Source organism: Coccinella septempunctata, chromosome X (assembly GCF_907165205.1).
Source record: "Coccinella septempunctata chromosome X, icCocSept1.1, whole genome shotgun sequence".
NCBI lineage: Eukaryota > Metazoa > Arthropoda > Insecta > Coleoptera > Coccinellidae > Coccinella > Coccinella septempunctata.
This window is the reverse complement of record NC_058198.1, coordinates 2,183,565-2,196,542: the sequence shown is the minus strand read 5'-3', so window position 1 is coordinate 2,196,542 and position 12,978 is coordinate 2,183,565. Positions and strand designations below refer to the sequence as shown.

At 36.6% G+C, this 12,978-nt stretch overlaps 4 protein-coding genes across 4 annotated transcripts; 2 read left to right on the top strand and 2 right to left on the bottom strand.

Moving 5' to 3' along the window:
• Nucleotides 1–330: 330 nt before the first annotated feature.
• On the top strand, nt 331–3,662 carry LOC123322074 (potassium voltage-gated channel protein Shal). The gene is made up of 3 exons (XM_044909911.1): nt 331–1,799; nt 1,882–2,044; nt 2,546–3,662. The coding sequence occupies exons 1-3, from the start codon at nt 685–687 to the stop codon at nt 2,981–2,983; spliced, it is 1,716 nt and encodes a 571-aa protein (XP_044765846.1). The 5' UTR covers nt 331–684; the 3' UTR covers nt 2,984–3,662.
• Nucleotides 3,663–4,670: 1,008 nt separating this feature from the next.
• LOC123321672 lies at nt 4,671–5,559 on the bottom strand. Its single transcript, XM_044909399.1, has 2 exons — nt 5,288–5,559; nt 4,671–5,175 (listed from the first exon to the last, which is right to left on the bottom strand). The coding sequence occupies exons 1-2, from the start codon at nt 5,530–5,532 to the stop codon at nt 4,671–4,673; spliced, it is 750 nt and encodes a 249-aa protein (XP_044765334.1). The 5' UTR covers nt 5,533–5,559.
• A 21-nt stretch (nt 5,560–5,580) lies between these two features.
• Nucleotides 5,581–6,689, bottom strand: LOC123322103 (THAP domain-containing protein 5-like). The gene is made up of 2 exons (XM_044909950.1): nt 6,008–6,689; nt 5,581–5,879 (listed from the first exon to the last, which is right to left on the bottom strand). The coding sequence occupies exons 1-2, from the start codon at nt 6,070–6,072 to the stop codon at nt 5,690–5,692; spliced, it is 255 nt and encodes an 84-aa protein (XP_044765885.1). The 5' UTR covers nt 6,073–6,689; the 3' UTR covers nt 5,581–5,689.
• Nucleotides 6,690–6,698: 9 nt separating this feature from the next.
• Nucleotides 6,699–12,966, top strand: LOC123322065 (tyrosine-protein phosphatase 69D). Its single transcript, XM_044909892.1, has 11 exons — nt 6,699–6,936; nt 7,020–7,185; nt 7,240–8,410; nt 8,568–9,043; nt 9,107–9,366; nt 9,423–9,654; nt 9,744–10,602; nt 10,663–10,812; nt 10,874–11,353; nt 11,413–11,646; nt 11,703–12,966. Exons 1-11 carry the CDS (start codon nt 6,843–6,845, stop codon nt 11,769–11,771), a joined length of 4,191 nt encoding a protein of 1,396 aa, XP_044765827.1. The 5' UTR covers nt 6,699–6,842; the 3' UTR covers nt 11,772–12,966.
• Nucleotides 12,967–12,978: the final 12 nt, after the last annotated feature.

The following is a 12,978-nucleotide window of genomic DNA, read 5'->3' as shown; positions in this document are numbered from 1 at the left end:
ACGACGTATATAAGTGCTAATGCATATTTCCTTTGATGTTTAGTCGCTTTGAACCCTTTTATATGTCATTCAAAAGTGACTTTGGATAGAGTGCACTGAATTATTGGTTTCTACTAAGAGCAGAACGTTCTGGTTGAACTACTATAGACTATTTTTTCATTATAAAGTAAAATCGTGGAGAAAAAAGAATGATAAACTTTAATTAGCGTTGTGTTGTGCGAGAAGAAAGATGGCCTGATGATTGGAGAACGAGAAAAGCAGGTCCGATTGCCTGGAAATTTCATTAAAAATAATCGACACATATTTCGGTTCAGGCTTGCGCCCGGAGCGTCGGGACGCGTCGTCGATATTCGTAGTAAACGTCCTAGCTGGAATAGCTGGCGTCTAGTCGCGGTTTGCGGCGCGCTTACTCGACTGCAGTGACGACCCAATATTTAATCGAAATGATCAGATATGATTTGAGAATTTCCTCTCTTCGGGGCCGAAGAAAATACTCGCATGACGCGAAATAAGAGAGGTAACATTTGACGGAAAGGGAAACAGTGCACAGTGAGTTAGATTTTCAGGTGTCTTTCGTGGGTTTTTGGTTTTTTTTGTTTGTGTGAGTATCTTATTGCGACAGGACAACCGATCGGGCCCGAGATGTCCCAGTGATCCTCACAAACGAACATTCCACCTCACAGCATGGCCTCGGTCGCCGCTTGGCTACCTTTCGCTCGGGCGGCGGCCATAGGATGGGTGCCCATTGCTACACATCCCTTACCGCCGCCACCGATACCAAAGGATAGGCGCAAGGCCGACGACGAGAAGCTCCTCATCAATGTGTCGGGCAGACGTTTCGAAACATGGAGGAACACCCTCGAGAAATACCCCGACACCCTTTTAGGCTCCAACGAGAGGGAGTTCTTTTATGACGAAGAATGCAAGGAATACTTCTTCGACCGTGACCCAGATATATTCAGACATATCCTGAATTATTATCGAACTGGTAAACTGCACTACCCCAAACACGAATGTTTGACCAGCTACGACGAGGAGTTAGCCTTTTTTGGAATCCTCCCAGACGTGATTGGTGATTGTTGTTACGAGGATTATCGCGACAGGAAAAGGGAGAACGCTGAGCGATTGATGGATGATAAACTATCGGAAAATGGCGATCAGAACCTTCAGCAGCTCACGAATATCAGACAGAAGATGTGGAGAGCCTTCGAGAACCCCCACACCTCCACAGCAGCCCTTGTATTTTATTACGTTACCGGATTTTTTATAGCCGTGTCTGTTATGGCTAATGTCGTAGAAACTGTACCCTGCGGTAGCCGACCAGGACGTGCTGGTTCATTACCGTGCGGCGAAAGATACAAAATTGTTTTCTTCTGCTTAGACACGGCGTGCGTTATGATTTTCACCGCCGAATATCTCCTGAGAATGTTCGCAGCACCGAATCGCTACAAATTCGTCAGATCAGTGATGAGCATCATCGATGTGGTTGCCATTCTTCCCTATTACATAGGCTTAGGCATCACCGATAACGACGATGTTTCCGGTGCTTTCGTCACCCTCAGAGTGTTCCGCGTCTTCAGGATTTTCAAATTTTCGAGGCATTCCCAGGGCCTGAGGATTCTGGGCTACACGCTTAAATCTTGCGCTTCAGAACTTGGCTTCCTCGTTTTCTCACTTGCTATGGCTATTATCATATTTGCTACCGTTATGTTTTACGCGGAGAAGAACGTGGGGAAGACAAATTTCACCTCCATTCCTGCTGCTTTTTGGTACACGATAGTCACAATGACGACATTGGGGTTAGTACCTTCCATGCGTGGAAAAACACGTGTCTGAATTTTCCTGCTTCAAAACTGCCACTACACTATCATTTTCTTTCAGCTATGGGGATATGGTCCCAGACACCATAGCGGGGAAAATCGTTGGTGGTGTATGCTCCCTGAGTGGTGTACTTGTGATAGCTCTACCTGTGCCTGTTATCGTATCCAACTTCAGTCGAATATACCACCAGAACCAAAGAGCGGACAAACGAAAAGCACAAAGGGTAATCACTTATGATATCTTTATATGTTTCAATAACAAAATTGAGATCACATTCTACTTACCACTATCTCAATGTCTTGATAGAGTTTTTCTCCTTCTGGTCCCTCACACTGCCATTGTTTTCTCTGAAATACAATGTAGGAATGCTGGCTTTCCTCGTACTCAAAGTGTTTTGCAATTATTAATAAAAATTCAGCCCTATCATGCAGTCAAACTTTGGCATTATTGGCAGTTCAAACCAACAATATTTTCTGTGTATGTCCACTCAGCACTTTCCTTAAATTGTATTTCCACCCTGATTAATCAATGAAGAAACTTTTATGCTTGTAACATTCGTGTTGTAGAAAATATTCCATTTTATAGAATTAATTGGTGGAAGGTCTCTTAGAGCGCTTCCACCAATTCGAAAAAACAGTATATATCTATTTATCAGCCAAATTTCACAAAGACGTACGATTTATATAAAATAACAACTAACATCGTTTATATGTGATTTTTGTAGAAGGCCCGATTGGCGAGAATCCGCATTGCAAAGGCGTCATCAGGAGCAGCCTTCGTATCAAAGAAGAAAGCAGCTGAAGCCCGGCTGGCAGCTCAAGAGTCCGGTATCGAACTGGACGACAACTACAGGGAGGAGGATATATTCGAGTTACAACACCACCACCTTCTGCGGTGTCTGGAAAAGACAACAGATAGGGAGTTCGTTGAGCTGGAGGTTCCTTACAACGGTCACCCAAAGAGGCCGGGTTCCCCATCTCCCTTAGCTAGTCCTGCACATTCCGCAGTTTCCATCGGTTTCCTGCAGTCGTGCTGCGGAAGATGCTGCCCGAGAAGATATCAACAGGCCTGCGGGAAGTACATGCCGGCGGCTTCTGCAGCCCAGAGTAATCAGACTGGAGCCGGCATGGATGGAACCTACTTAGTAGAAGCCTCGTTTTAGGCTTTCCAAATTACAGATATAGATTTAAATAATTGAAGCGATTATCATGGAAAGTGATTTATAGCCTCCAAACTAAACGTTAGTCGACGAATCATTGAAAAGAATCCCATTACTTTTTTCGAAATAGTTGAATTAAAATAAAAATTATCAAACTTCATTTTTTACTTTTACATGAAAATATAGTTTGTGCGACTCGACTCTGTATCTGTATTGTTTTTAATATATGAATTTGTTAATATTTGAGCTCATGAAATCTCAAAACGTTAATTTTTAGGTTTCGTGAAATATTTTAGGAGCAGAAATTTTATATGGATTATGATCAACCCTACCGAAGTTCTGCAAATTCCCAACGCGTCGTGGAACCACCAGCCAAATTATTGTGATTTCTCATTATTCCTAAACTTTTGTGCATTTTCAATACCTTGAATATTCGAAAAAATGAAGTATTAATGAATGTTTTTGCTGCTAGACCAACTGAAATTTATAGTTTATCTAGTGGGTATTAAAATATTTTCTGTGAAATATTTGAGTATAATTACATTTCTCAAAATAAGAATACAATATTCAAAGACTTTATACATCGACTTTTTTTCAACTTCATAAGTGTGTAGTGTAAATTTTGTAATATAAACAAAAACGAAATTGCAAAAATCCATTGAGAATAAATGTGTAAACTTTTCATGCAGGTGGCCCTTAAGATCAACTTATTTCACATGATACCTTTCATTATCATATATGAACACGAAGAAGTACATATAGCCATTGATTGAGAAGTATTAGTAGGTAACTATTGATTCATCAACTAATACTTCAATCAACGCTATAGGAGAATATCGAAAAGAGCTTCAACAGTCATAACATGCATTTTATCCGAGCAAGAATACATGTTATGATTCCTCTGAAGCTCTCTTTAATATTTTTTATCTTCTTTTCAAGACGATCTGGATTCTAGCTACTATTTTATATTAAAGTAGGCGTAACCGTTACATCTACATCAATATCTTCGCTTCTTTCGAAGTTTCATAAAAACAATTCAAAAATTCTACTGAGTGAGGTATACAGGAGCTGTACTTCAGTATACATGTCGGTTTGCTAAGGCATATCTCTAAACTTCTTCAAGAAAACTCTGGTTGGTGGAACGAAATGAAAAGGGCTATATCAGTATCAGCGTTATCTCATATTATTTAATGCCCAGGTGTTTGTTTAAAGAAATGTTGATCTTAGCGAGGAACTTCAAGCTTTATAAGCGGGGCGCGGGCCTATTATTGCAGTTTTACATCCAAAAATATGAAGATTTCAAGTTTAATGCGAAATTTAGTAATTGGGGCTTTAGTTACCGTCCAGTATGAACCAGGCCTTACTCAATTGAGTCGTTATTCTGTGACAATTCCTATTTCTCTGTGGTTTGACCGATTAGTTATGACACTTATGACAGTTATTCAAGTCTTCAAGATGGTTACTACAACAACAATATAATCAAAGATATTACACACCAAGATGGAGCATCCCTATACTGAATTCATGGAATGTTTTGTCCGCAAAGTAAACACTGAATGTTTACAAACAATCGCGGCAATAGTAAACAGAAACCAGTGGCGTAGTTGAAAAGTTGTGAATAATAATATGTAATATCTTTTATTATAGCGGTGTGAAGAATAGTAATGATGGGTGTATATGAATTTGATAATTACATCAATTCGTTTGGAAAATAAAATTGTTTTGTAAAGTTCTTTTCTCTCAAACTGTTCAATAACCCTGAGAGATCTGAGATTTTTTGTTGGAGCCTTCTGTTTCTCTTCCTCATTGCTTCCAGTGCCCTCTTTTGTTCTTCAATTTTTCGTTTAGCAAGAGAGAAGGCATATTTTGCTCGTTTTGGTGACCTGAAATCTTCCCCAGTTACATCACCAACAAAACATTTTCTTTTCCTTCTTGCTCTGAATTCTTTAGTATGGAGTAGTTTTGAGGAAACCAGTGTGTCTGATACATCTGCAGCTGCCAATGTACAAGATGATTCTGAATTGGTAATTGTAGCAGACAAATCTGAAGCAGTTAATGTAGCAGACAGATCTGAAGCTGTTGAAGTTTTAGATAGTTCAGAACCACTCAGTTTTGGGAATTCCTCTACTCTACCAATATCTGAGAGTGTCTGGGTCACACTCCTTCCATCTGAAGCAGTCGATGTGCAACATGAACTGAAATAAAAACATATCAACATAAATTATGGTTGGAAATGATCGCAAGACAAACACTTTTTAAATGATTGTTTTCACCTGATGCATTCGAAATAATATTCAATACACTCACGTATTTGTATGTGGTGCTGCAAATTTTTCAGTATCAAATACTTCTAAGGAATCGACTTTGCCTGATAAATCTGAAGCGGCCAAAGCAACAGACATGTCTGTAGGAGATAAATCGGAAGCAGTCAATGTGGCAGATAAATCTGAAGCACTTGCGGTAGCAGACAAATCTGAAGTTTCTGATAATTCAGAACCAATCAATTTTGAGGACTCCCCAACTTTACCAACATCTGATGGGTCCTGGGTCATATACCTTTCGTCTGAAGCCGCTAATGTGCTACTTGAAGTGAAATAAAATATAAAAAATTAGGATTCTTCAATAAGAATTGTGTAATCCCTTGATTTATTATAGTAACATTATTTAAATGATTGATTTCACTCGATACATTCAAAATATTCAGAATACTCACCAAGGATCAGGCAATGAAATCCTGGATGGAATAGCTTCAGTTTTCAAACATTTTTTTCCAAATTTAAGGATGAAATCTTCGTCACAGAAATGGTCAGAGCAAACATATAGCCATTTGGAAGATTCTGAAATTTTCAGTTTTAACTGGTCCATCCATAATTTCTGTCGAGCACTATCAGTAGGCATTCTAATGAGAGGAAAAATTCTTTAGTGATGAATTAAACAATACGAAATTAGTAGTACGAGACTAATGAAAAAAGCTAGGTATCCCAAGCTACGCCTATGGAAAAATATCGTTTGTTATTGTTTACTTACCGGTGCATGGATTTCCCACTGCTTTTACTGCTGATTTTTTTGCACACCACACAGCGATTCACCATTTTTGCAGTTTCTAGTTAAAAATAATTATTGTCTAACACCGTTTTCACGTAAATCGTTCAACAATAACGTTTGTATCATTCAAGATTCGAGAATAAGTAAACATGTGGCCATTCGAAGTGGGTTGTTAAATAAACAACGTTGCCAAAATTCTTTCTTCGTCATCTCCTTATTTTTTTATATTAAATTTATGAACATAATTTCATTCTGTAACTTGGCTTAGAACATATCCTGAATTCATCAATCATTAATATTGTCAGTATTATCATTTATTCAATAGCCGATACACTTTACATTGAAATAATTATGTCATATTTCCTCTCGAACGGAAGCGAAAACCTGGGATTATATACTTTTCCAAAAATATTGCCAACGCTGCTTAACAATTCAGCATCATTCGGATAGCTTCGGAAAACACGATTCTTTCAACCAATCGTTGTATGTGGTTTATTGTTTTGGTTTTGATCATCACTTCGGTTAACTTCGGAAAACACGAGTCTTTCAACCAATCGCTGAATGTGGTTTATTGTTTTGGTTTTGATCCAAATGTAAACATATAGCTATCTTATTTCGAGGACGTTTTCTCTCTCACTATGCTCTATCTTGGTGTGTAATATCTTTGAATATAATGTCTTGTGTCGGCTATTTACGTATATTGTGAATTTGTGATAGTACGCTAAAAATGTTTTACACAAATTGTCGCTCATGTGACATATAATTATGAAATAAGTAGGTGTTGTTGAAGTCGCTGATTTCATTCTAATTTTACAAGATGATGTCCAGTGTACTGTGCCCAACCCATTATACAATTTTTATACTCATTTCGATTGTCTTGAAATTACTCGTAATTAATTGTCATACAATTGGTGAGTATTCGGTTATGATTAAATAATACAATTACAATAACGATAGGTTTTAGTTTGAGAAACGATTATTGTTTGAATTTTAGGTCCTGCAGATGAGGAGAAAGAAATCTCTGTATTCATAAATGTTCTCATTTATAAGCCGACAGAAATTCCAATCGGATCGAATGTTACAATAATGTGTAGAACTACTATGGCTGAGAGTACATTAGATTGGATATTTGGCTCAAAAAATATAACTGAACAGGAAGGGTTAGTATTAGGATAGGTTAATGTATTACAATAATTAATCAATTAAAATTTCAGATTTTTACTCGAAAAGGAAGGAGAAAATATTGAAGAGTCTGGAAAGAAATATGAAGTATCAATTTTACACATACTTAATATTGACTTTCATCATACTGGTGAATATACTTGTCTTTCATTCACCAAAGATCAGAAACTGGATATTGCCAGGCAAATCTTGAATATTACAATGACTCCAAGGATATTAAGTATGACGTCTCCAATGCATACCAAAATGACAAAAACAATCAAATTGCACTGCACTATACAAGGTTATCCTATTGATGAAATTGCATGGTTCAAAAATGGTCAAATGTTGGAAAGAGATTCATGGAAGGTAGAAAGCTTGAATCAAACAGTGAAAAATACAACCCTAGAAATATCAAGTGTCAGTAAAAATGATAATGGAACTTATATGTGTTTTGCCAGCACTAATGTAGAATCAACGAATAGAACAACCATGATTTTAGTATTAGATAAACCTCTAATTAATATAGATTTTATAAAATCTATTGGCATTGGGAAAATTTTTCTGAACTGGACAGTGAATGATGGTAATGATGCAAAGCACTTGACGTATAGAATCCAGTACAAATCTGCGGAAGATTCAACATGGTTCTATTATCCTGATAAAGTTGAAGGAATCAATCGTTCATACATTCTGAAATCAAATTTCAAAAATGACACAGAATACACTGTGCGCATTATGGCTTCAAACCAAGAAGGTGAAAGTCAGTATTCTGTTAGTAAACCAGTTGCCATGCTATCAGAAGAGCCTATATTCGTTCCAGATGTGAAAGTAACGGGAGTTACTGTCAGTTCAATTACCATCAAATGGAGTGATCCCCCTTCCAAATTTGTTGATCTCATACATTATTACCTACTTATATCGAAAAGTAGTAACTCTTCCACTAAAGAAACAATTCAGCCAGCTTCGAGGGACAGCTTGTACATGTTCTCGGACTTGAAACCTGCTACAACATATGTTTTCCAAGTAGCAGCTTGTAGTGATTACACCAATACTTGTGGCCCATCTTCTGAGATAGTTAATGGTACAACAATGGACGGCATCTCGGGTCCCCCATCCGACGCTGTTATTGAATGTAGATTTGATAATATTAGCCAGACTGGATTTGTGTCTGTTTCTTGGAAGCCACCAAAAGAACCTCATGGAACTATCATGTCTTACAATGTGAGTAAAAATTATCAAATTTTTTAGGATATAGTTTCCAATATTATATTCCCCTTAACTGAGATAGGAATTTAAGGTTTCATTGGCCAAGTTTCTTTATCTGATACACCTTATATGAGTTGATTCTGTAGGTTTTCATTATTATTTATTCTAATAGGTTAATGTAGATGGAAGTGCCATTTTTTATAACGAACAAGGAAATATGGAGCACATCACTTGGGGACCTAAAGTCACAAGTGTTAGTGAAAATACCCTAAATACACGTTTTTATAATGTATCAGCTAACACGAATTATACGGTGAGGATATCTGGGGTAACGCGAACTAAAAGAAATGGACAAGATGTAGAATTGAAATGCAGTATGCCACCTACGTTGCCAGATAAACAAAAGCTTTCTCGTTTTACATGGAGAAAAATAGAAGAACAGTTAGGGCAATATATAATTAAATTGAACATACCACGTATTTCTGAACGTAAAGGACCTATCTGTTGTTATCGAATTTATTTAGTAAGAATGGAATCTCAGCAGAAATTAGCTGAATTGCCTGAACCTGAAGATTTGCTCATTGTATCTTATCAAGAAGCACATCGAACGCCTAAAGGCGGTGCTTATGTTGCTGAAATGTTTGACAAGTGAGTTGATAAGCTGATGGGTTGTGAATTCGAGGATTTATTCGAAATTTTCTTTATTTTTAGTACTGTTTTTCATCCAGAAGTTTTCCTTGGTGATGATCAAGTTTATAATTTTTCTGGGAGTGAATGTGACAAATGCATAGGTTTAAGGCCTTACTCTACACCTCGTAAAGTTGCAACTTCAGCTTCTAACGTAACCAGTAACACTACTTCAAATGAAACTGTTGAACGTGTGAGAAGGAATGATCTAGTGGATCCTTTACCTCCTTATGACGGCATTCTAGATGTAGATAGCAATTACACCGGATTTATAGAAATTTTAGGTGGGTTTTCAGTTTCGTTTTATGTCGGACAAGGCAATTATTGTAATTCTTTTCAGTGCACGGACCTGGCTATGGTACTTTGGCAGCCTATAGCAGCTATTTTGCGATGATAAATCCAGGTCCGGATGTTGTCATAGTTCCGGTGACCAATTCTTTTCCTCTGGTTGTGAAAACTCTGTGTGCTCTACTTCTGATTATATTTTTGCTACTATTTGCCTTAATTCGCCGATATACCAAACAAGCTCATGCACAGGCTGTTGAGATGATCACTTTCCGTACTTCACTAAGGTAATTTTTAAGACTTATGCTGAATTAAAATGATACTTATATGCATTATTGAAATTTTATTTCGATGTATTGATTTTTCACCTATGCAGGAGTCTGCGCGGGCGCCAGCGGTTGGTCTCTCTAAACCCACCGGACATGTGCCCCATCGTCAAAAGGGACCTTCTGTCAGCATACATCGAAAGGCATAGAGATTCTGATTATGGCTTCCAACAAGAGTTTGAGCTTTTGCCTGATAGATTTAGCGATAGAACTACCAGAGCCTCCGATTCTAGAGATAACGTTTACAAAAATAGGTATCCAGACATAAAAGCGTATGATCAAACTAGAGTGAAACTTTCCCAAGTAGACAGTATCGCTGGTTCCGATTATATCAATGCCAACTATGTTTTGAGTTACCGGGAAAGAAAGAAATTCATTTGTGCTCAAGGTCCGATGGATACAACTGTCAATGATTTCTGGAGAATGATCTGGGAGCAGCATTTGGAACTTATCCTCATGTTGACGAACTTGGAAGAGTATAGCAAAACTAAGTGTGCAAAATACTGGCCCGACAAAGTTGACGATGAGAAGACTTTTGGAGATATAACTGTAACACATTTAGATGAAATAAGGTATTCTGATTATTTAGTTAGAAACCTCAAGATCTGTCGCAAGAATGGTGTGAAAGAAGAGGAAAGGAGAATAACTCAATACCATTACTTGGTTTGGAAAGATTTCATGGCTCCTGAACATCCTAATGGTATCATCAAATTCATCAAAAGGATGAATGAAGTTTATTCGATAGAAAAAGGGTGCATCCTCGTTCATTGTAGTGCGGGTGTAGGAAGGACAGGTACCTTAGTAGCTTTGGATTGTCTTCTGCAACAATTGAAAGAGGAAGGTCAGGTTTCAATATTCAATACTATTTGTGATCTAAGACATCAGAGAAACTTCTTGGTTCAGTCTTTGGTGAGCAATTTTTACTTTTTACATTTAAACTGAAATGTTTCATCATTCTGTTTCTTTTAGAAACAATATATTTTTATTTATCGTGCTCTAATGGAAGTTGCTCAACATGGAGATCAAGAAATAAACGCTGACGAGCTGAAGACAACTATTGAAAAGGCTAAGAAATGCGATTTGGGTGAATCCAAATGTAAATTAGAAGAGCAATTCGAGGTAACTCGAGTAAAATGAGGGTAACCCTGGCAAATAACTAATAAAATGAGATTATTTTCAGAATATCATCAATGCTTTTGAGGATAGGAAATCGACTTCTGTAGCTCTTACGGAAGAAAATAGGGATAAGAATAGATCTGAACAGGTTGTGCCGTATGATAGGAACAGGGTTATTTTGACTCCTTTGCCAGGAAGGGAACATTCCACATATATAAATGCCACTTTTATTGAGGGTTATGATAATAATGAATCTTTCATTATAACTCAAGATCCCATGGAAAACACTGTCAACGATTTCTGGCGTATGGTGTCGGAGCAAGGTATAAGTGTCATTGTGATGCTGTCAGAGTTGGGCGAGGGTAAATGTCCAAGGTATTGGCCTGAAGATGAAAGTTGTTACGATCACATCATGGTAAGGTACGTACAAGCGGAAAGTTGTCCTTATTATACCAGGAGGGAAATGTATGTCAAGAGTAGAGATGGCGAGGAAACCAAGGTGACTCATCTTCAGTATCATGGCTGGCCTACCGTGGATGGAGAAGTGAGTTTATTTCCATTTGGGAGAAAATTGTGTTAATTGTCTCCAATTTCATTTGTTAGGTCCCAGAAGTTACTAGGGGGCTAATCGAACTGGTAGATCATTCTCAAACATCTCTAGTTCCTAGCGGATGTTCACCATCTATGGTAGTCCATTGTAATTTAGGTACAATAAGAAGTTCCATGTTCGTGGGATTGTGTATTTTAGTTGAACAATTACGCACTGAAGGGAGAGTGGACATATTTACATTAACTCGCAAATTGCGATCACAAAGGCTAGAACTTCTCAACACTTACGTATGTAGAAATTTAATTAATTGTTTGCAATTAGATATTCACTATATTCGTTTTAGGCTCAATACGAATTTTTACATCGCGCAATTGTCAACTACGCTGAGCTGCATGGTCTCTGCAAGACATGAGAAGTAACGAACCCAAAATACGAATTCATTCCATTGGACCACACATCACTCGGACTCAAACGTTTCTCAAATTGTCCTTATATATTGATGCAGTATTGATCATAACAAGGATGATTTTCGTGAGAAAGCCATATTTTCTATGTCATAATTTCATATATTATTTTATATAACTTGTGTACAAATAATCTTAGGACAACCTTTTGCAATTGCGGAATGAGATGAGTCGATATTTTCGTCATTTTACTGATTATTTCAAGCCAAACTTTTTTTGTAATGCCAAAGGTCTCACTTAATGTATACATTTTTTATATTGGATACGAAGTATCGGTGATTATATTATACTTGTGATTTTTTCTATTTGCTATGACAATTCCATTTGAATAACCAAATTTATCGATGATTTATTTAGAAAACTATACTCTTAGAAATGTTCAGGGATAATAAGAGTAATGTTGAGACATGGCAAGATAATTTTAAATAGATCATACTCATTTTACATCCCATATTGAACTTCTAAACACATTCCTCCCAGTGGTTATTTTTCCTTTTATCACTTATAACATTAGGACCTTTCATGATTATTATTTAAGTTCAATCGTTGCTCGAATAATTATTCTTTAAAAAACATGAAAGAACATATCGGATATTATATGTAACTAGTTCCAATAAGGTCTAAAGTTCCTTTGTTTACTGGAAGAAATTCATGGTAGCTCAGCTAAACAAAATTCCAACCATAATCTAGGTTTTTACCATTTGTTTATTCATGGAATATGATCAATTTATTACCAATTTATATGAGTGATTCGAATATTCTGGAATAGCCACATAATCAAAACGAGTAAATGACTGTTTAAAGTTATGAATGTTTCTTTTTTTTTTGAGTGTATAACACATTAATGAAAATACTTTTTTTCATTTCTTAGATGTTAATATGTGGTTATGCTAATTCAGAAGGTAATTTTTGAACTCGCTAAGTGTCGTGTAAAAATATTTATTTCTTAGTGTACGTAACTCATGGCTTGTAATTTGTGTTGTATATAAGTAATGTAAGATTTCTTGTATTTTAGAATACAAAATTAAGACTGTAAATGCATTTGATGAAAAATTAATTTATTTATGTATGTTATATACTAATTGTGTTTTAATTTTTTTAATACTGGAACAATGCATAATAAAACTAAATATAAACTAGTAACTCAGCTTTTCT